Here is a 24736-nt window from a genome sequence, read left to right as displayed (position 1 = left end):
ATATTGGGTAAATGGGGACATCTTAACCGCCGTTAAGTAACGTCGCCGTGGAATGGACGGTTCGCGAGCACCATAGTCGGAGCCGGGCCTAGGGCCGGAGGCCGGAGAGTCGGTCAATCAATCTAAACAGTTCGGAGAAGAGTTAGACGAAGACGAAGAAGAAATCTGGAAGGAATGAGACCTAACATCGTCACAGAGGTAAAGAATTTCCTCAACCAATTCAGAGATCTTTCTTTCCTTCCCCCGATTCATTACCCTTTCACCGTCTCCATTCACTTAGGTTTTACTAGATTTCACCCCCAATTTCTTCTATTTATGGCCAGGGTTCTTTGAAGCTGTGATCAACTGATCATGTCAAAGGGAACTATAATGGAAGTTATGGAATGATATACTGTTTTCCATCTGTTATACACTTGTACTAGCGAGCTTTTGAACAGCTGGATCGTTAACCTCGGATTTGTTTTGCTCGTTTATTAAATGTTTCTCAAGGATTATTTTCTTTTGTGCGCTGCATTATTGTCTGTGGACTGATGCCCGAGATGTACTTGTGTTTCCTATTGGGATTCGACATGTAAGATATATATGAATATGATGTGTAGGGATTAGAGGGTGAATTTATTTGTTTTACGGCTGTTCGGTAGCCGGTTTTAAGCTGTATTTATACTGGATTTATGCTGAATCCTGCCAAACTGCAAAAAAAAAGCATTGGCAAATCCTACAGACTCTTAAATCCCTTTTTTCCTTGGTTTTGCCTTAAATCAGGGATTTAGTAAATCCAGTTGGAAGAGGGATTTATGGGATTTGGAGAAGCTATAGCCTGGGGGAAGATAAATCCTACTGAAGTTGTCAAACAAGTTCTCCAGATTTATTAGGATTTGTTTTTTAAGATACCAAACAGTTTTGAAGATTTAACCCCTTCAGGATTTCATAGATCTAGATTTGCACGATTTACTAAATCCTATTTAAACTAAATCCTACTTGCAACCAAACATCCAACATTGTATAAACAGCTAGAGCATTACATTATATTTTTAAAATTGCTTTGTTGATGACATGTAAGTAGGTTTCACTGATAAATTTGCATTAATAGGTGCAAGTTGTATAGTTTTTGTTGTTTTATGGATCAAACTATATTGCAATGAAAATTTCATTGATATGTAAGTTGAGCGTGGTAGAGACTTGAATCTTAACATGGACATGCAGTAAAATTTAGAAGAATAGATCAATTGATGATTGTATTAGATGAACTGTTGGAGCGACATTTAGTGAAGATGAGGTAATTGATAATCAAGCTGGCCTAGTAATCATAGAGAGAAAAATGAAATGACATGATCGTCAACCCATCAAGCTCTGATATTTTAATTATTTGAAAATTGAATCTTAAGTTTTCAACTCCTGCAATAGTTTATGTGCTTTTCTATGTGTCTTGTTATTTATGTTATGTAAATTGTTCTTAGTTCCAATTTTGATTTCCACATGCCCTTGGGCTGTTCAGGCAGGACTTCCAACTAGGTTGAACCAATGGTGGGCTGGTATTCCATTTATTACTTCTAGTGTGACAGTTATTTGTGGGATAATTTACGTGGTATGTTTATTGGCCGGGTATGACTCGTTTGCCGAGATATGTTTCTTTCCTTCTGAAGTGGTTTCAAGGTTTCAAGGTAAGAGTTTGGGCAACCTTTTTCTTTATAATTTAATGCGTCCAGTTGTTTTCAACTTTTAAATCATTTTGAGTGATCAACTTCTGTAATTTTATTCCACATAGATGCTAAATTGAATGTAGCTGATCAAGGGAATGCAGAAGGAACATATTTAAAGTAAAAAGAGGTTTCAATAAGGCCCATTTGGTTGCTTGAAATTAGAAAGCATGAAAAAAAGAACGCTAAGTCTTGCTAATTGAATTATTATGTTGGCTGCAGTTAGAAATCAACAGTGGATTTTACTTTTGATTTTAAGCTCCACAACCCTCCTAAAACTTCCATAATTTTAAAATTTCAATTTCACATAGAAATTTTGCAAAATAAAATTATCATTTTTCAATTGTATCTACAAACAATCAAATGGGCCATAAATGAAGGAGTTGCATGATAATAGTGGAAGTTCACTATCTTAAAAGTGCACACACTATCTTAAAATTACACAAATTCATCCTCTCAAAATGATAGGGACTCACTTAGTATCTTTGGAAAATTACTTACCTAAACAAGAGGAATCTCTCATTCTTTCACATGGTTGAAATTAGCAAGGACATGGCTACCTAAAATTTCTCCTTACATAAGTTAATTTGATCACCAAACATGAAGTCTTTGGCAATCAAGTGAGGTTATTATTGGAGGTTGTGCTTGTTCAGAAGTACTTCAATATTTACTTCATAATTAATTGGGGATTGTTAAGGATTGGGTTATATGTTTCTCAATGGCTATTGCATTAAAGATGTACTAATATTATTTGTGATGTAACATTTTCAATTTTATCTTATAGCTAAACGATGTTAAGCTCTTGGAATCAAAATATGTTATAATATTAATATTGCAATGTTGAACTCACTATATTAGTATTGCTAATAACAACTTTCCTGTATTGCTCAACTTTTCTTATAGACTTTGTTGCAAATCTAGATTAAAAAAAAAAAAAAGATATTTAATCATACTAATATATTATAACCGTTAATCATTTTTTTCATCCTATATATCATTTGAAGGATATTCACGAACTCAAAAAGTTTTCAGTTCATATTTAGTCATACATAATTTTTTGGTGTTGGTGCCTGTTTAGTAGTCTTTAGATGAGATGGTAATGAATTTTTCTTAGAAATGTTATTCATATATGCAAATATTCTTAACGTGTAGATAATTTTAATGCTTCTCAATCTTTAAAAATTATGTAATGCCTTATCTTATATGTTTATAGAATTTAATGCTTCTCAATCTTTAAAAATTATGTAATGCCCTATCTTATATGTTTATAGTGTTACTTAGTTCATACTTAATTTTTTGTCCAAGACCTTTTATGAAACGTAAGGATATCTCATGTGTTGTCAAGGGTAAACATTTTAAACCTAAGGATCTCTCTTGTGCTTCTAGCAATCGCCTTGATGATTGGTTTTGATTGCCAAATCATAATTGGAGGCATTCATCTTCAAAATCAATATCCCAACCATAAAAACAAAGTCAAAATCATTCCCTTATGGTTGGTACAATTATCTTTTATCATAGCTGGAGGGGGATCCTCATTATAAAATATCTTTTTAAAATTTCAATAAAAATACATTTTGTGCTCTTTTCCCATTAACGGGCATAATCATTATAAATTAGAACTGGAGTAAAACTCTATTGAAATCAGCTTCCCCTATAGATTAAAATAATTATGAAATAAAATAAAAATTGTAGACAAAAATCCGTTGATGTTAGAAAATGCAGTTTTTGTTGATATACTGCTACACCACAATTGGACTACTTTAGCCCAAGGCAGGTGGAGTCACTCGAACAGAAATCCTGCTAGACTACATTAGCTGCAGAATAACAAATCACTCCAAAACTCGTTTATCTCCATACTTCCTGCCCTAACTCAACCACAAAACAGCCACAATAACTCCATCACATAAATGAACAGTAGCTGCACTGCGCGACAGAGAATCCATTATGCCTCGCCGCGAGAAGATCAACCATGACACCAGGTCACTTGGTATTGAAGTACCCAACTCAGCCTATCCTTTCTTCTTTTCGAGAAAAATAATAATAATAATAATAATAAAAAAGGATAAAACTTTCAATCGTCAAATTAATTTTTTCACTGTCACTTGTACGAAAAATATTGTTATGTTTTTCATTTACTTTATGAAAATTGGGGCGTCTGTTTTCTTGCTCTAATATTTTGTATGCATGTTTTTATGCAAAATTTTAGTTGATGTTTATGTTTCTTCAGTGTACAGGATTTATACAGCTGTTCTCTTTCATGGATCCCTTCTGCATGTTGTTTTCAATATGTTGGCACTTGTACCTCTGGGGACAGAGCTGGAGAGAATCATGGGATCCATTCGTCTGCTGTACTTGATGATCTTGCTTGCTACAAGCAATGCTATTTTCCATCTCATTATAGCTTTAATTGTGTCCCACAATCCTCTACACGCATATCCATTTCTCATGCATGAGTGTGCCATTGGTTTCTCGGGAATAATATTTTCTATGATTGTTATAGAAACCAGCCTGAGTGGCGTACAAGCTAGAAGGTTGGTTTTTATTGGATTATAAAGGAGTAGTATTTTCTGTTATATATCCTATTAATGAAAAATCTTGTTATTTTCTTCATTTATTTTTTATTATTTATTTATTTATTTATTTTTATGAAAGAAGATCATGTTGGAGCTTATGTAAAATGCTAATAAATTTTGATTGTCTGCTTTTGTTAATTTTTATGGTGTTGTTAACTCTGGTTATATCTCTCTTATTCTTGCAGCGTTTTTGGACTCTTCAATGTGCCTGCCAAGTGGTATGTCGCATATACATGCAATTAATTTAATTTACTCTACATTTCTAAGATTTAATTTAGTCATTTATAAAGCGGTAACTTCTTTTCAACAAAGAGATAATATTTATGTACTAGGTATGCGTGGATACTGTTGGTACTCTTTCAACTTCTAGCAACAAATGTTTCATTGTTGGGACACCTGTGTGGAATTTTATCAGGATTTGCATGTATGCTTTTCTTTTTTTTGCTGTTGTTTACTTATCCTTGCTTCTGGGATATTTAACTTGTTTTTTAATTTGTTTTTCATTTTGCATCAGACTCTTATGGATTATTCAATTACTTTTTACCCGGATCATCCTTTTATGGTGCAATTGAGAGCTCATCACTTTTAGTAAGTTATCTGAACCTTCTTATTTTTCCTTCTTATGTGAGTAAAATAAGTGGTTGCATGGAGATATTAATGTAGTAATGATTTCAAGCATCGACGAGATAGCATAGTTTATAATGCTTTTAGTGTTGCAAATATTCTAGTACATTCAGGTAAAAGTACAATAATCATCAATTTAATTGTGCAAACTTCAAATCATCCATACTGTTGCAGAGTTTAATCTTTGAATCTTTCTACATAATCATATGATAAGTTTCAACACTTCAAAATAAGAGGACGCGACAGCCTTTCTCGGTGTGATTTAAAGAACATATTGATACAGAACCAGAAAGTGAAGGAAAGATCAGGAAAGAAGTTGAACGGAGAACTGAAGGAGAATTTCAGAGAAGAGTAAGAAAGAGAAAAACTAGGTTTTTTTTATATCAAGACTTAGTGTGTGTGTGTCAATTATAGCCTAGTTTCCCTATTTATAAACATCACATGCTTCAGCATGACCGAGTACAATGAACCAACCAATATAAGATGAAACAACAGTTGGTGGACTGTTTTGAACTAGTTACTTTAGAAAATGCACTATTAAATGGAGATAGTTTTATATGCTAGTCTTAAGACCATGTTGAGCTTTAATTGAAGATGATACTGATAATTAGGATGACATTGCACACTGTCTGAGGATGGTGGTGATATTCTGCCATTCGAGTGGGCCCTTTTAATTCTCTTTTAATTCTTTGATGGCGGGCTTGATATATTTGGTTAATAATTAGGCCCACCATGCAGCATCTATATTAATTTTTAATATAGTTATACTGGGTTTTGTATTCTACTATGATCCTATAATATTCTGAACCCATTAATTTCATTTTTGAAATAAAACAGAAAATGTAACCTTTTGAAGGTGTCTATTATGTTGGCTTTAAAAAGTAAACGTTGATTAATTTTGGTTGTTCATTTTGTAACACCATGATTTGTGTTCAAATGATCATTGCACAACTTGGTGTAAATGGTACAATAATTTTTTTTAGATTTTAGAAGTTTTGAGCACTGAAGATCTAGGTGATTTACTATTGGCTCACCCATTATCCTCAACTTAGTACATCAAAACAAAACCAATCTCGAGCCTTAGACCTCGATATATTTGGATATATCGAGGGTTTAGGGTTTGATGCCTTATTTGGATAGTCGTCCTTGAGCCTTATTTGGAGCCTTATTTGGATAGTCGTCCTCGAGTTTGATGCCTTTAGCCTTAATCCAACTGTTAATTATCTTATGGTTGCAATGATATTACATGGTTATTTAAGGACATAGATTGGTTAACGACCTTATGAATTCTCAATGTCCTTAATCAAAGGACATTTTCCTGTAAGATTCATTAAAATACAAGAGGAATTTCTTTTATTCTTGGTGTGGCTCTAGTAGTGATTTTTGCTTGGAATAAAAATTATTTAATTTTTTTCCATTCCGGGTCCATTCACACTATTTGTTTGTTGAACTTTGTGTCATTTTTTTGTTACTAACTTGTACAGTGAAACTTTTTCTTAGTCCTGAATCTCTCAGCTAGGGGTTATGTTTCTTTCCATGTGTAAAGTTAAATTTGATATTTACTTATATTTACTTAAAAATTTTAGCATATTTAATTGCTTTTAGAGAAATCTGTTGTGAAATGCCTTGTTTTTGCCACAACATATTTTTCTCTTCTATACTAGCTTGGGCCAAGGTTTTATGTGTAAGGAGGGTGTATTGATATGTGCTTTAGTGGCGAAGGAGAAATCTGGAGCTCTGCATGCGCGATAGATGGACCGACAAAGATGAAGATGAGGATTTGCATGGGAGGATTTGGCCATGTGAGTATGCGTAACAGAGGCAAACCGTGTGGCCAGGAAGTCCATTTTTGATCTTTTGGAAGGCTTTGGGTGTGTTATAGGTAAATAGTAAGTTTATGGGGGTAGATATGTAAATAAATAAGTTTAAGATGCCATGTATGTAAATTCCCCTTTTTTTCAGTAGAGAGGGGATTGTGGTTGTTTGGTGGTTTGTCTCTGGTAAAGAGAGGAAAGTATATAGTGTGAGGGAGCAAAGCTTGCCGGAGCTACTGGGAGGAGCTATGCAAGTAGTGATCGGGTGGGAGTGAGTAGAAGCGGACTACTGCTTATTGCGGCTGAGATTTACTCGAGACAGAGAACAACAAATGGGAAAAAGAAAAGATTGAAAATGTTAGTGAGAATTCGGGTGTAGGTTTGTGGAATATGGTTGGTTTGGCTTTTTGCTACTTTAGCCAAGTGGAGAATGTTCTCGGGTTTTGGCTTGGCGGGAAGAGCTGGTGACGTGAAATGGGGAAGGAAGAGTTGATTGACTTGGGGTTATGTGTGACGGGAACCACATGAAGAGAAACTGTGGGAATGAGCTGGAGGTGCACATCGGTGTTGAGGTTGCTGGAGGTTTCGCCGTCATGAGGGTTTTAATTGCGTAAGACAACAGGCGGGTAGGTCTCGTTAGCAACCAGGGCTCTTTGTCGGTTTTGGATGGAAATGGGGGGAGAGGTCGTCGGCGATGGTTTTTTAGCCTGAAGTGGAGATTGGATCAGTAGAAGGATAACAAGAGCTCACTAGCGAGATGAGGACAGCTGGGTTTAGGCAAGAGATAGGTAGAGCGGCAGATTTTAGGCCGATGCAACTTGTTGGCGGTGCTGGGGTGAGAGATTTGCTGGTATGTGACAAGTAGCAACTGGGTGGATTTATTGCCGACGAGGGAGATGGGAGAGGAGATTTGTGCGAGTTTGAATGGCGGGAGAGAGTCCGGAGGAGAGGATTGGGAGAAGGATTTCGGTCTGGGAATGTGAGGGATATCGCGTGGGTTTCGCGAAAGGGGTTTTTACATATCAACCACACAAAATATTGAATATAACATTTTAATCACCAAAACTTTAAATATAACATTTTAACCACTTCTTTCATTATAATCACCATTCTTTACCTATTAGTGAAGGCTTTGAGTGAAAGGTTTAGGTGGTTAAAATGTTTTATTTAAAATTTAGGTGATTAATATGTTATATTTAATGATTTGGGTGGTTGATATGTAATGTCTATTCGCAAAAATGGCTAGGGAGAGCTCTGAAAGGAAACAAGCATGTCAGGAGTTTTTAGGGTAATTGATTTCTTTTAATGTTTTATTTTTGAATAATTTTAATATATTTTATTCTTTTCACTTATAACAAGGGAAGTTGGAAATGTAGAATACAGTCATAGACCTATGTGGCTTGGCAATGACGATTTTCATGCCTTTAATATAAATTATTTATTTATATATTTAAATATATTATAAAATTTTATTTAATTGTTATATAATATATATATTCTCTCTTTTTTAGTAAAATTATATATAAATTTTTTATATATTTTATTTTAGTCTAATATATATTTAAACTAGTTTATATTATTTTTTATATTTATTTAATTGATGGATAGTATATGTATATTTTTATTTTGACTCAATATTTGTTATCCACTCGCCTTGAAATGCAAGCATTTCGTCTCGTGTGTAGGTAGATTGGTATTCCACAATCATGCGTGGACTCGCCAAGTATTTTTGACATTTTGTATGCATCAACACGGATCATCTTCATGAGCAAGCGTCGTTTGGGCAGCTTGATGACAACCAAAGTAATTTAAACTTGATGCTTGCATCATCATATTTTTTGTGAGCAACATTTGTGGAATAACACTTCTTTGATATTTTCGGTGTGATTGCTGAGTTATGAAAATTATATGGAGTTCAATAATAGCAAACTACTAAAAGCAATAAACTTGAATTGTTAAGAAAAAATCTATCTATTTTTCAATATATAACCAATATTGCTGACATTGCCATTATCGGTCCCAAGTTCGGATGTGAAAAGTGGAGACTTGTGTTAGGTAGTCGACAACCAGCGTAAAATTTGTCGAAATAATTATGACATGAATCATTTTGATCATTTTGTAAGTGTTAGGGTGTCCCCTAAAAGAGACGCGCTGTATGACCTGAATACTGTGATAAGTGTGCAAAGATCACTACACCGATATCTGGGTGTAGTGTCAAATAAGCAAGGGTTCCCACATTACGGGCGAATGCAGATAAATAAGCTAGTTCATGAAACTATTGAAACTAAAATTAGGATAGAATCTTGGAATATAGGTACTCTCAATGATAAATTAATAAAATTAGTTGATATTATTATTCATAGAATGATTAATATCTTATGTATTCAAGAACTTAAATGGTAAAAATGAGGTCAACAGTGTGATAAAAGACTAAGGAGATTGATAACTTAGGCTTTAAACTTTGATATTTTGGTAAGAGTCACACTAGAAATGTTGTAGATGTAATTATACAGTTTGAAAGATAATGTTGTAAAAATTAATAGAGTTGGTGATAGAATTATAGCCCTTAAGATTATTATTGATACTATGATTTTTAATTTTATAAGTGTTTATGCTCTTCAAGCAGGTCTAGATATAAGGACAAAAGTAAACTTATGAATTAGAAGACTTAATACAAATGATACTTCTTGAAGAAAGAATTTTTATTGGAGGAGATTTAAATGGACATGTTAGAGTGGTAGAAACATTCAAAAATATTCGTGGTGGCTACGTCTTTGGAGTGATTAATGAAGAAGGTAGAACTATTTTAGATTTTACTTTATCGTTAGATTTTATTATTACTAATACTTTATTCAAGAGAAGACACGGGCATTTTATTACTTATAAAGATGGATCTAGTAAAATACAAATTGATTATTTTCTTATGAGAAGAAGAGATCGTCGAAATTGTAAATATTGTAAAATAATTCCAAGTGAGGATTTAAGTACCCAACATCGATTATTAGTTCTAGATTTTAAGTTGAAGAGCTGCAAAATAAAGAATGCTATGACTTTTTCTTATGAGAAGAAGAGATCGTCGAAATTGTAAATATTGTAAAATATGTTCAAATTGTCTATGCTTGAGATTGGTTTTGAATTTTATTATTTATTACTTATTTTTAAGATGAAGATTTGTAAAATAAAAAATACTGGGACTCATCATCGTAGAATTAGATGGAGGAACTTAAAAGACAAATAAAATTATTTTTATGAGTAAATTTCAAGATTTCAAAATTTGTGATGTTCATGAAGAAACAAATGCTATATGGGATGAAATAACAAATACCATTAAACAAGTAACAAAAGATGTACTTAGAGAATCAAAAGGAAAAATTTTTATAAATAAAAATAGTTGGCGATGGATAAATCATGTGCAAGAAAAGATAAAATATAAGAAATTATGTTATAAAAGTTGGTTTGATTGTAAAAGCTTAGAGAACTGAGAAAAATATCAAACGGTTCGCAGGAGTCTAAAAAACAATATGTGATGTTAAAAATTCTTTTTTTAGTGATCTTTATGATATATTAGATACTAAGAAGGGTGAAAAATATATTTATAAACTAGCCAAACTAAGAGAAGAAAAGTAAAGATGTAACCCAAGTAAATTGTATTAAATATGAGAATTAAAAAATATTTTTCATAGAAAAAGATATTCAACATAGGTGTGTGATATTTTGATAAATTTTTTAATTAAGTGTCTGAAAATACAATCGACCTTAGTGATCTTAATATCGTTACTATTAATAAAACGTTTCATTTTTACCATCACATTAGTAAAAAAGAAGTTGAGGAAACTTTAAAGAAAATAAAAGGCAAAAAATCCATAGGAAAAATACAATCGACCTTAGTGATCTTAATATCGTTACTATTAATAAAACGTTTCATTTTTACCATCACATTAGTAAAAAAGAAGTTGAGGAAACTTTAAAGAAAATAAAAGGCAAAAAATCCATAGGACCTAATGATATCCCAATTGAAATGTGAAAATATTTAGGAGATCTGGGAGTTTCTTGGCTTAACTCTTTCATATTATTTTAAAAACTAAAAAGATGCTTAAGGAGTAGAGGAAGAGTATTTGGTTCTCATTTTTAAGAATGAAGGGGATGCACATGAGTGTGCAAATTATAAATGAATTAAGTTGATGTGACATACCTTAAAATTGTGGGAGAGGGTAATTGAACATAGGATAAGACGTATTACAAAGATTTCTCATAATTAATTTGGTTTTATGCTGGGCAGGTCGACCATGGATGCTATACATTTATTGAGAGGTTTGATGGAGAAGTTAAGAGATAATGATGATAAGGAGGTTCTACATATGATTTATATTGATTTAGAAAAAGCTTACAATAAGGTTCCAAGGGATGTCCTTTGGAGCGTTTTTGAGAAGAAAGGTGTTGATATGACTTATATTCAAGTAATTAAAGACATGTATACTGGAGCTGTTACTTGTGTTCGAACTGAAGGACGATTAACCAAATATTTTCCTATTTCTATTGGTTTACATCAGGCATCAGGGATCGATTTTAAGCCCATATCTTTTTGCTTTGATTATGGATGATCTTACTGAACATTTACAGGAGAATGTAACTTGATGTATGTTTTTTGCTGATGATATCCTTCTCGTGGATAAGACGAGAGAAAAAACCCAGGAAAAATTTAAATTATTGAGACTTAACCCAGGAAAAATTTAAATTATTGAGGTCTACATTGGAGTCTAAAGGCCTTCATTTGAGTAGAACTAAAAATGAATACATGGAATGTAATTGTAGCAGTAGTAGCTCTAGTGTCAGAGTTTAACTTTGGGTAATCAAATTATTAAAAGGCGTGAAAGATTTAGTATCTCGAGTTTGTTGTTTAAAGCAATGGTGATATAGATGGGGATGTTAATAGTAGAATTCAAGTTGGTTGGTTGAAATGGAGGAATGCTTCGGGCCTTTTGTGTGATAGAAAAGTACAACTTAGACTGAAAAGAAAATTTTATAAGAGGGTGGTGAGACATGTAATGATCTATGGTGCTGAATGTTGGCCTTTAAAAGAGAAGCATAATATTAAGTTAAGTGTTGCCGAGATGAGAATGATTAGGTGGATGAGTGGATCTACACTTAGAGACAAAATACGAAATGAATGTATTCGTGATAGGGTTGGCGTAGCTCCAACGACGGACAAAATTAGAGAGAGTCGTCTTAGATGGTTTGGTCACATTAAACGTCAACCATCTGATGATCTGATTACGTGTGTAGATGTTTTAGATTTGACTTAAGATTTTTTAGATTTGACTTACGTTAAGAAAGGCAGAGGTAGACCTAGGAAGACTTGGGCTTATTGTATAAAAAATGATCTTAATTTATTAGAACTAAATGAAAATATGACACTAAATAGGACACAATGGAGAAAAAAGATTCATGTAGCCAACCCCACGTAGTGGGATTAAGGCTTTGTTGTTGTTGTTGTAATATAACCAATATTGCTAATTTTTTAATAAATGTCTAGAAAATTAAATTTTTGCTGCACCTCTAAACAAGTGATTTAAGTGATCTTTTGCATGTGACATGGTCATATACAATTGGATAATTTATGGGAATTGATCTTAGGGTGCGTCAGGGAGGCTGCTTCTTCGGTTTCTCATTTTTCGGAACGGTGAATGACACGTTTGGGAGCCATTTTATCGCATGTGTTTCACGAACAGCTGGACACAGATCGGTGAACGCCGAAATGCAGGGAGACCTTTGTGTTCCGCGGCGGGAGCTCCGTTGCGACTGGTTTTTGACGTTGTTGCTCCTCAAATCGCGTAATCCTAGTCCCATTGCCCCATATACTTCTCTCCCATCTCATCGTTTATTATCAGTCTTTAGGGCTAAAACTCGATTGCGCTCTTTTCCCTTCGTTGTCGGTGTTGTCGACTAGCTGCCTACCTCCGGTGTAGTTTTTTCCTTTATGGTTTTTGCGGATATGATTTCCCTTTGCTTCGTTGTCTTGTTCGGCTTCTGTGTTCAGTTAGGTGCGATATTTTTTTGCTTTGTTTGGGAATTTTTGTTGGACTTGTTTCTTATATGCATGTTCTGATGTTAGTAGGTCAATTTGTTTGTTCTTGCTTCATCATCAGTCTAGTTAAACATTCAGGGGGGAGACATCTGAGCATTGATTCAAATTTCTTTTATTTTAAAGATTTTTACCATTGAAAATGCATCTGTTTTTATGCAAACTTGAAGGTTACATGACAGATAAGTTAACATCTATTTCTCTAATGATCAATCAAATGAAGTTATGGGAGGATGGATATATGAGCACTGTTTTACAGTCTCTCTGAGAATTTTGTTGGAGTTATGTTTGATGTACCTGGTTCCATTTTTTTTTATCGAATTTCATATGTTTTTGTTAACAACTTCTATTGTTATCCTAATCAACCAGGTGAAGTTATGTTAGGAAATATATATGAGAAGTATTTTTATGTTTCAGTAAGAATTTCTGTGGATTTGTTCTGCATATATGCATGCGTTGATGTTGGTTGGTTGATTTGTTTTCTCTTTCATCTTCTTCAGTCTAGAACATTTTGGGAGGAGGATTTTGAACACTAGTTTGTTTTTTTTTAACTGAGAGAATTTTACCAATGAAATATCATATGTTTTGATACAAACTTGAAGTTTACTTGATATATAAATTAGAAGCATCTATACTTATCCTAATCAACTGGGAGAAATTATGGAATGAAATATATATGAGCATTGTTCTTTTGTTTCGTTAAGAATTTTTTGTGGATGCATATGCATGCACTTATGTTAATTGGTCGATTTGTTTGTTCTGGATTTTGCATATGTCTAGAGGAGCATTTTGGGGTGGGGGTGGTGCTTTTTTTTATCTGAGATTTTTACCAATGGAATAGCATATATTTTGATGGAAATTTAAAGTTTATATGACAAATAAGTTAGAAGCATCTATACTTACTATGATCAATCAAGAGAAGTTATGAAATGAAATATATATGAGTCTTGTGCTTCTATTTCTTTATGAATTTTTTCTGGACTTGTTCTGCATATGCATGTACTGATGTTAGTTGGTCGAGTTGCTTGTTATTGTCTTTTCTTCAGTCTACAGTAACATTTTGGGAAGAGAATTTTGAGCACAACTTTCTTTTTTTTTCTGAGAGATTTACCAATGGAATTGCATATGCTTTGATATAAACTTGAATTTTACATGACAGATAAGTTAACAGTATCTTTACTTAACTTAATCAACTAGGAGAGTTATAAAATGAAGTAGATGTGACTATTATTTTTCTGTTTCATTAACAATTTTTTGTAGACTTGTCTGCATATGCATGCACTGATGTTAGTTGGTTGATTTGCTTGCTCTTGCCTCTTTTTCACTCTAGAGGAACATTTTAAGGGAAGAATTTTAAGCACTTATTCTTTCTTTTTTATCTGAGAGATTTTTGTCAATGAAATTGCATATGTTTTGATGCAAATTTGAAGTTTATATAACAGATAAGTTATCAACATCTATATTTATCCTGATCAACTAGAATAAGTTATGGAATGAAATATATATGAACATTGTTTTTCTGTTTATTTAAAAGTCTTTGTGAACTTGTTTTGTATATACATGCATTGATTTTAGTTGGTCGATTTGTTTGCTCTTGCCTCTTCTTCAGTGTAGAAATATTTTTGGGGGGAGAATCTTGAGCACGGGTTCATTTTTTTTCTTGTTCGTATTTAATAATGTATTGTTTTTTTCTATAGTACATCCTTTTTCTTTATTTAGTTCGTATTTAATATTTCTCATCAGAAACAACAGCAACACAGTAGATTTTTCAAACGGGCTCTTGCTTTTTCATCAGCAGCTTTTTGACAGCTCCTGAAGTTGTTTCTTAGCTTTACAGAAGTCTTCTTTGAAAACCAGTTTCCACCCCAAACACACCCTTAATCATAATTAAATGTATACCTGTTGCAGTTTGTAAAGATCATTCTTAGCATACATATATTCTTACTTTTGGAAATCAACATCAAATATTGGCCATGCTAGTCTGCCAAATTTCTTATTTTACAATGCTTCCATGTTTTGCTTTAGTCAGCATGCGTCAGGCGTCCTGGATTTATTCTGTGTAGTGGAGGGGCTACATATGGTAACCTGCCAACACATTTAAATTCAAGCACTGCTCCAAGGTAATTGCCATCTTTCAATTTTGCTCTTAATCTGAGAGGCCGTTTGGGATTACTTTTTTTTTTTTGTTTTTATTTTTTATTTCTTTAGTTTTATTTATGTTTTGATTTGAAACAAATCATGTTGGCATGTTGATTAAAATATTTTTGTTTTTTAAAACACTCAATGTGCCTAAAATACATGTTAATTTATTTTTAGATACAAAAAATTAAACCATGTAAAAAATACACTAAATAAACATTTTTTTAAAAATAAAACAAAAGATGAGAACAAAAACAAAAAATAAAATTGATCCCAAACAGGCCCTTAGATTTTTTGAAATAACATGCCACTTCTTTCTTGATGCAGTAGCCTAGTTTCAGAGAACTTGTGGAGAAATATTACCTCATGGATGCCACAAAGGGGAACAACTACCAATCAGGTAATATGTTGCGGTCAACTCAATTTAATAACTGGGAATCTGGATAACGATCTAATTTCTTCATCTTTTTTTGTTGATACTCTTGTTGATTGTATGTAAGTAGAAGTTAATTTTCCTTTAATTATGTGAAAAAAGTATATCACTGTTTAATTACTCTAAAGCTATTAGGGATTTGAATGCACATGACTCACTGTTAGATGCTTGCTCCAAAATAAGATTAATTTTAAGGTTCAAATCACACGCACACATTTCTTCACGAAATCCAGCTGGGATTAAAATCTCCTCAAACCAGTAGAACTTTGGCTTTACTGGTGAACTGTTAAGCTTTCTACTAAATTTTATTTTCTTTTCACTTCACTTGCTTCACATTACTCGCAGCATGCTGCCGTTCATATCAGAATATTCTCGTGATTCCTATTCCTCGGTCATTATCAGATATATGATGAGGACCATTGGATTGGGATGTATTTTTGTCATCAACATTTTGATAAATTAATTATTTGCTTTACTATTGATTGCAATTGAAGTTGTGCGCGAGATAAGATTTTTTTTATTATTTAATGTAATTTAATAAGTTTCAATTTTTTGCTATTGATAAAATCCTAAGGTTTGAATGAGTTTTGAAAGTTGAGATTTGTAACCAGTTGCTTCTCTCTCTCTCTTTCTTTCTCTCTTGCGTCAGCGCTGTCAATCTCGCTCTTGAGACTTGTCTCTCACTTTTTCCTTCTCTCTCAATGATGCAACACAAAAATGACAAAATAAAGGAAGTTGTTGAAGATTTAAAATCATGAATTTGTCTAAATGGATGGCCTCTTTCATAATTACTATGTAATAATGGTATAGATTAAATAATTTTTTCCACAATTCTTCAAAGGTAAAGCATCAGTTCATTAATGAAGTAAAGCTTTAGCTTTGAAGAGTTGTGGAAAAATATCTCATGAAACGCAAAAAAAATTGCTAGATAGTAACTGGATAACCATCTCACTCTCAACAAAGGATGAGTATCAGTGTATCACTCTCAACCTCACCAAAGGAAGATATATTAAATTTGCCAATAGGTTAAGTTAAAGTGAGTAATCTTAAATTGTATATCAAAACTCATGTACTACATCCTAAAATTCCATTGTTATGTGTAGGCTTTACACTATGAAGAAAATTAAAAGATATCAGAGTACAATGAAACATAAAATTACATGGAGTTTAAATTAATCAAATTTACATAAATATATAAGTTGCAAATATTTATCGCTTCATTTCATCATATTTTGTAATAATGAGGTTAGATTTTCATCACTTTCACTCTCATCCTCCTTCATTGGCTCGCTTCTATTTCCTCATTGCATGAATGAAGTTTCTTCTCGTCTTTTAATTAATTTAGGTAGTTTCATTAAGAGAGCTCAAATATAACTTTCCTAGACTTGTAATGTCCAATTTTGGTCGAAAAGTCGATAAGGCTGAATAACATGGCATCCATGTCATTGTGTGTGGAATTGAAGTAATTTTCATAGGAATTGCATGCATGGGTGGTGATAAAAGCCAGAATTTATTATTGGCTCAAAGTATTTTCTTTATAAAATACTTGGCAAATTAAGATAATAAGTTTATGAAAATAAGCTTTTTTTAATTAAATTCATGCAAATTATGCTTATATGGCTAGAACGTTCTATGTAATATTTGTGAAGGAGGTAATACATTTTGACGATCTAATGCTTTCCAATCTTCAACATTTTTCTTAACGCTCTTGAGCTGCATCATTTCCTCCTCATAAAAGAATTCTTCTCTAAAGCGTCAAAAAAATTGTAGGATGTACAGATGGTTGAAAGTGTTAATCTACATGAAATAATGTTCTACAGTACAAGGTAACTTATGAAAAATTTTTCAAATCTCAATAATCATTGTATTAGTAATAAAACTTTGAGGAGAGATGACCAAAGATTTAAATGATTTTAAAATAGAAGTGGGGATAACATGAAAAGTGTTTTTAGAATTTTCTTCAAGTAATGTATAGTTTTAGCATAAATAGCTTTCTCAGAAGATTGACAATGTAATTTTAAATTCTTTTAATGAAGTTTAAATTGTTTGTGACTTGCTGCACTAGAGTTAATTTTTTTCTTATTTGATTAAAAATTTGGATTATCTTTGAAAGCTTTCTCTCACTTTGTCTTTTAATGTTAAATGAAAAATAATTGGTTTTGGCCTAATGCACTATGAACAATAATGATAGAGTTATTAAAATATTTTTTTACTAATTTTAGCAAATGAAAGTGATGGAACCTTTAGAACATGTAGTGCTTTTACAAAGATCAGTGTTGTAGGAAGCTTTTCACCATTTGATCTTCACTTGCATAATCACCAAACAAAGCTACTATGCGAATTTGATGAAATGATGCTTAAGTTTTGAAGAATTAAGGAAGAATACCTTAAGCAACACAAAAGAATTAGTAAGAAAGTTACTAGATAATCATCTCACCCTTACTAAAGGATGAACATCACTCTTAAGCTCAGCAAAGGAAGAGAAAGCAAATTTGTCATTAAACTGAGTTTGGTGAACTAGAGAGTAATCCAAAATCATAGTTCAAAAGTAGTGCGTTACATCCTAGAGTTCCTTGACCATATATAGGCTTTACATCATGAAAAAAATTTGAAAACATAGGAATATAGAGACAAAAAATTTTATGAAGAGTCAAAATTAAGTAAGATTTCATAGATATATAAGAAAGAGATATTTGCCTCTTCATAACTTCATCATATCTTATTATAACTATGGGTAGATCTTCATTTCCTGCACTTTCTCCTTTTTTGGCCAACTTTTTCTCTCCTTCATACATTGACGAAATTCTCTCTTCCCTCTTGATTAGTTTGGGGCGTTACATAAAGGAGAGCTCAAATGTAAGTTGCATGCATACCTAACGTCCAATTTTAGCCTAAAAGTTAATAAGGGCTAATGACATTATATCTTTATCATCATGCATGAAATTAAAGTAATTTTATAAGAGTCACATGCAAAATTTATGATAAAAGCATGCAATTGTATTCAGGGTTATTTTAACAAGTATCACATAATAGTACTAGAATATAATGTGATGCTTCATGGTGGTGGTTTAAATATCTTAGATCTGTATATAAAGAAAGTGCATATAACTATTAGAGTTAAAGTTAGGTGGTCAAAATAATAAGAGGGTATAATCGAGACTTAGACTAGTTTAATTGGATACTATGTTAACTAGATTAAATGCTCAGCATTAAGTATGTGAATTTGACTAAAAGATCACTTGAAAATCAAATAATTCTCTATCTGCTCGTGCTCCTATCAAAATTAATGAGCAAAGTAACAAGTCAAGATTATCTTTGATCAAATGAATTTAGTTGAGGTGTGAATCGCATAAAGTGAGCTTAAGATCAAATTTATGCATATATATTCATATTTATATTTGTGTTTTAATGAAATTATATATTTATATATGTATGTATTTAGATTTAAGAATGCCAGAAAATTTGCTTAAATGATAATATTTTTTAGAAGATCTATGATGGATTGAAAGGGTTGATCTTGAGCCATGCTTGAATCATATCTTGATTGGATCATATGTAGCCTTTAATGGGTAATAAACAAGTGAATTGTAACAAAGTTGTGCATAGTAAAAATGAGAAAATAATGATGGATGTGTGACCAACACAAGAAAGGCGGATTGACAAATAATTATATTAGAATGATGGGTGGGTATAACATCCATTAATAACATAAGATGAAAATCAAATTTAATTGGTTTGAACATTGATTACAGATAATAGAAACATTCCAATAAGATGGTTAAATTAAACTAATGTTAAAGAGCAAGAAGAAACGGGTAAACCAATGCTTCCATTGACAGAATCTGTGCATAAAGAGTGGTGCATTATAAGTTTATAATGTCATGTGGCTTTCTGTAGGAACAAATAGATCAGGAGGATTCATAAAACTGAAAAGGGTGAACCAATGCTTCTATTGACAAAAGTTGTGCAAAAAGATTTGCGTATTATGGGTTTATAATGTCATGTGGCTTTTTTGTAGGAACAAATTGATGATGAGGATTCATAAAGCTGGCCCCAAATTGTTGGATTTGGGATGATGTTGTAAGAAATTTATTAATTCCTTCAATAGAGAGTGCAAATTTCATTTTTAGAGTCTTTATCTGATTTCTTGGGTCCTTGGTAGTTAAATGAGGATGAAAAGTATATTTCCAACAAGGTTTGCATGTTAGGAAATGTATTTCTTCTTGTTGCTAGTTTTATCTGATAGTTCTGATTGACATTGTTGCTTGGGGTATGGATTAAAGGTTTGACTATTGATTTGTACAGTATGTTGTAAATTTAGAACGAATCAATTGAGTTGTCTGATCTGTTTTTCCTTCGATTTTACCATGCTCATTGTGGTGTTATTTACCTTCAGATTAGATGACTCCATGATCACTTCTATTTGTTCAACCTGAGTCAATTTTTTTTCCTCAAGGTAAGACATGTAAATACTCTAATCTAATGTTTGGCAGCAAGCTCAAGACTCAAGATTTCCTGGAAGGGCTAGGACACTTGGTTCTGCAAGAAACCAGCCAACACCTGGAGTGGATTCTGATTTAAGTTTGCAGGCTGGACTTTTGGAAAATTCTGATACAAATAACCATTTGGAAACATCAACACTTGCTACTGGAACGCATTTATCAGATGCAAGGTAGTGGTTGGTTCTAATGTTTCAACTTTATAATCGTGTCAATATTTAAGAGTATTTGATTCCTTGATTCCCTTATGTGTCCCCACATTGCCATATTTCAAGCTCAACTAAGGTTGATAATGAGTCAGGTTCAATTGAGTTGTACTCGACTGAAAAATCAAATTAATTTTAAGTTCAGCCAGTTAGACTCAAAATGTTTCATGGACTCCAAATTTACTGAGTTGCCAAAACATAATAAATATAATTTTGGAGGGAGGGATTGAACTTGGGGCCTTTTGCATGAGCGTTGGAAAATCCAAGTCCAAATGCTCCACCTAGGCCAAAACTCAAAATTGAACCCATCCAAGCTGCCTCATTCCAATTGGACACTTGCACTCGACTTCCTTCCACCTAAGCAAGCTTTTTCACCCACTGGCCAACCATGATGGCCTATCCTTCCCTCTCTATTTAAACTCACCCTCCACGGCCAATGAGTAAACAATTACTTTAACCCATCCAAGCTTGAAATTCCTTGATACACCAAAAAAATGAATAAACAATTACTTTATGTTAAAATTATATCAAATATATACAATAATAAATCTTTATCCCACTAAGTGGGGTCAGCACATGAATCATTTTTCTCCAGTATGTCCTATTGAGTATCATATTTTCATTTAATTCTAATAAATGAAGATCATTTTTTTATACAATATGAAATAGGCTTATTAGGTCTACCTACCTTTCTGAAAGTAAAATCTAAAACGTTTAATGTGACCAAACCATCTGAGGCGACTCTCTTATCTTGTCTGCGATTGGTGCTACTCCAACCCTTCCATGGATATATTCATTTTGCATTTCGTCTCAAAGTGTAAAGCCACTCATCCATTTGAGTATTCTCATCTCAGCAACACTTAATTTTATGCTCCTCTTTTATCAGCCAACATTTTGCATTATAAAGCATTGCAGGTCTCACCATCTTATAAAATTTTCCTTAGTGTAAGTGGTACTTTTCTATCATGCAATAGGCTCAAGGCATTCCTCCATTTCAACAAACCAATTTGAATTTTACTAATAACATCCTCATCTATGTCACCATCACTTTGAACAATAGACCCGATATATCTAAAATGTTCACCCATTGCTATGACCCCGCCACCATAGCTACTATTACTAAAATTACATTCCATGAATATAGAATAATTTCAAGCCAAATTGAAGCTTGAATTAGCCATTGTTGAGTAGAGATCAATTAGAAATAGATTTTGAGCCAAGACTCTAGCTCAAATCTCATCTTGAAATTGTTCATGTCAATTTTGATTTTATTAAAACCGAGCTAGTTTTGAGTTTCAGGTATTTGTAGCACCTCTAGGCTCGACAACAAAACGGAAACCACTAGAATTGATTGAGCTTGAATGGAAAATCAGTTCAATTTACAATTCAAGGGTTTTATTTCAAGTCATAATTTAGAAGCATGATTTCAGGGTTCACCTTAATCATCATTTTGTTGAAATCTTATGCTGTTAATATATCTCCTGTTCATTCCGTGGATTTACACAGTTCTTACCTTAATTTACTTCATGCAATGATCTTATTGAGATATATTTATAAGCTTGAGGGACTAGCTGATGAAAATTTCGAAGTAGCCGATATAATTGTTAACTAATTAAAAGTTGAGGGATCGGTCAGCTTCGCCTTTCAAAAATGATGTTCAGTATGAACCATCTCACTTTCAACTTCTATCTGGACGTTTCAATGAAACAGTGACATTGGAATCTCCTAAATGTGGGTTAACAAATCATTTTATTATTCTAACCTTAACTACCAGCTACTATCTGCCATTGCAATATTGTAACCTTGAGGGACTAGCGGAACGGGGCAAGCTGCTTCGATCAGCACAAAACTCTCGAGCGACCGTGGTAGACGAGCAGCGGCCGGCCTAGCAGGGGGAGGAGAAGGGGAAGTCTTCGCGAAGTGAGAGTAGGGGCTTCGGAGGAGCGGGACAATCGAGCGGGGTGATCGAGCAAGAATCAGCGGTTTCCCGAACAGGGGAGGAGAAGGGGGAGTCTTCGCGAAGGGGGCAACGAGCAGGGCTTCGGAGCGGGACGATCGAGCAGGAAGCGGCGGTTTCCCGGGCAGGGGGAGGAGAAGGGGGAGTTTCGCGAAGGGAGCAACCAGAGCAGGGGCTTCGGAGCGGGGCGATTGAGCGGGAAGCGGCGGTTTTCCGAACAAGGCTAGGTTGCTTTCGAGCGGGGCAAAGGAGCGGGGGGGCAAAGGAGGCATTAACCCTCGAGAAAGCCAGACCACGGGGTCGACCCCGCGGCCTGCTTTCTTTCTTTTTAGCGGCAATCAACTGTTGCCGCCGAAGGAAAGCTCACGATAGAATTATTAGCTTTCCGGTTCGGGGCCGCGATGCTCGAAAAACGCGGCCCCAAACGGAGCCTAAATTATAAAATTATGGATGTTGGGACTGCTGCTTTTTTTATTAGATTCATCTCAGGTTTGTTTTCTGGATTTTCTTAACTGATCCAGAACTTAAGTGCTTTATATAATATCCTTCTACTTGCTATTTGATATATTTTTTTGGAAGCCTTGAGATTTGTGGAGTCTGAATGTGTGCCTTAATTATTTCTTTCCTTATTACTCTAGGCATTTTAATGTTCTAACAGACGGCACCACTGAACTAGCCACACATAATCAGGTAAAACTCTATGCCTAGTTTATTTAATTTTGTTTTGTATTTCTTAAAATCGAATGATCTTTTCTTTTATATTTGAAGCAGATTTTAGATAGCTTTGAAGAAAAACTGAAGAAACTAGTGGGGATGGGTTTTGAAAAGGTATTGTGCAGAGAACTTTATTTGTGCACTGTATTTCTGTTTTCTTATAATAGGTCATTGCTTCTATTTACGAAAGCTCATCAACGCCAACCATCTTTCGTTGCGGTTGTTCTGATATTTTTCGGTTAAGCAGTCTTTACTTATAGTTATGTGGTTTTTTTTTTGTTCCTGTGGGTGGTGTTGATTCAAGCAGGATGCAAAAAAGCACTCAATGTGGTTTTGATTATTCATTGATAAAAAAGACCTTGGTGGAATTTTTGAAAGAAATATTACATGAGTAATGCTACACTTTAACATAAATCCAAATTTAAAATGAAGATTTGTTGTAAGAGTATTCACAATTTATATGGCACACACAAAAAGTGGGGGCCATGTTTGTACACCAGTTTTAATCATAAGAATCATGAAATTTCAATTTTAAGTTTAAGTATTTATGGAGTAGAATTTCTCATAATATACATTAAATCTTTAGGTTGCTGGATATTCAGTTTGGTAAGAAAATAAAAAGCATTCAAATCATGTTATTCTCAGCTTTATTTCAATTACTGATAATGAAGGTGAAGGTGCTGGTATTATATTTTGCTCATGTCAGAAAGTTTCTGTTTTGTCCAAAATCTTTTCATTTTTACTTTAGGGAAGAACCTATTTATGTGAACAACTTCTGACTTATTTGCTGCTAAATAACATGGATTAAGCAAAATGGCAATTATATCCTTTGAGCTAAGTGATCGTTGCCGCATTGCAATTTTGCTACTGATTTTTTGGCTGTTTTTCAAAGATTTTTTTGGTGGGGAATAGCGTTTATTACTAGATTCACTACTGTGTGGGCAATGTAAGACAGCCACCACCAGATTTTCTTAACAACAACGACAACAACAAACCTTTATCCCACTTAGTTGAGTCGGGTACATGAATCCTTTTTCTCCATTTCGTCCTATTGAGTGTCATATTTTTATTTAATTCTAACATATTAATATCATTTTTTATACAATATGTCCAAGTCTTTTTAGGTCCACCTTTTCCTTTCTTATCATAAGTCGAGTCTAAAACATCTATTCTCTTAACAAGATCATAAGGTGATCGACGTTTAATGTGACCAAACCATCGAAGTCGACTCTCTTTATTCTACTGGAGCAACACTAACCGGATTTTCTTGAAATTGAAAAAAAAAAAAAAATTATTATGTTCATAATATCTTTAAAAAAAAAATTCCTATATCTCTACAGTTCCTTTTACAAATTGCTGCTGCCACCTTAAATGGTCTCATACTGTAAGAGCACTGTTCATAGCAGTCCTATGTTTATACTATTCAAATTTCTTCATAACTAATAGAGAAGAACTGTATTCCTCATTGTTTGGTTTCATAAACTCATATTTTGCTCTTATTAGTGCACACCTGCTTGCTTGTGGTTATTATTTTAGTTAGTTTCTTGTGCACTCTTTATGTTTCAGTGGCATGTCAGCAAGCCCTATAAACTTTCCAAATCTGATTCATTTTGTCCTTAATTTTTGGGGCAGACTCTTGCTGAAGTCGCTCTTGCAGCTGCTGATGGAGATACTAATATTGCTATTGAAATCCTCATGAGTCAGCAGGCATCCAACTCTCTCATTAAACAAACTACTACATCTTTTTTGGGGGCATTTACATTTATAGCACACAATTCTTATGTATTTGCATATCTAACCCCTAAACTTTCATATTTACATGCATAACACTTGAAAGATAGTGATGCTTTCTGTTTCATGCATGGATATATAACATGAAAGTACATGCATAACACTTGAAAGATAGTGATGCTTTCTGAAAGTGAAATTCACCTTTTCATGCATGAATGTATAACATGAAAGCGTTATAGCTGTAAATATGGAAGTTTACGTGGTATG

At 33.3% G+C, this 24736-nt stretch overlaps 1 protein-coding gene across 1 annotated transcript; it reads left to right on the top strand.

Moving 5' to 3' along the window:
- Window positions 1–24446, top strand: LOC110039310 (rhomboid-like protein 15; the record flags this gene model as incomplete). The annotated part of the gene is given in 12 exon segments (XM_020744330.1): window positions 1–198; window positions 1496–1661; window positions 3925–4228; window positions 4456–4488; window positions 4603–4694; window positions 4785–4858; window positions 14816–14910; window positions 15257–15329; window positions 19856–20034; window positions 22663–22714; window positions 22796–22852; window positions 24371–24446. Coding segments are annotated over 12 exon segments (1225 nt in total), but the record flags the coding sequence as incomplete, so codon positions are not given.
- Between the last annotated feature and the right edge of the window lie 290 nt (window positions 24447–24736).

The sequence above is a fragment of the Phalaenopsis equestris genome, unplaced genomic scaffold (genome assembly GCF_001263595.1).
Source record: "Phalaenopsis equestris unplaced genomic scaffold, ASM126359v1 Scaffold000002, whole genome shotgun sequence".
Classification (NCBI taxonomy): Eukaryota; Viridiplantae; Streptophyta; class Magnoliopsida; order Asparagales; family Orchidaceae; genus Phalaenopsis; species Phalaenopsis equestris.
Note: the sequence above shows the minus strand (reverse complement) of the source record. Positions and strands in the feature narration are given on the sequence as shown.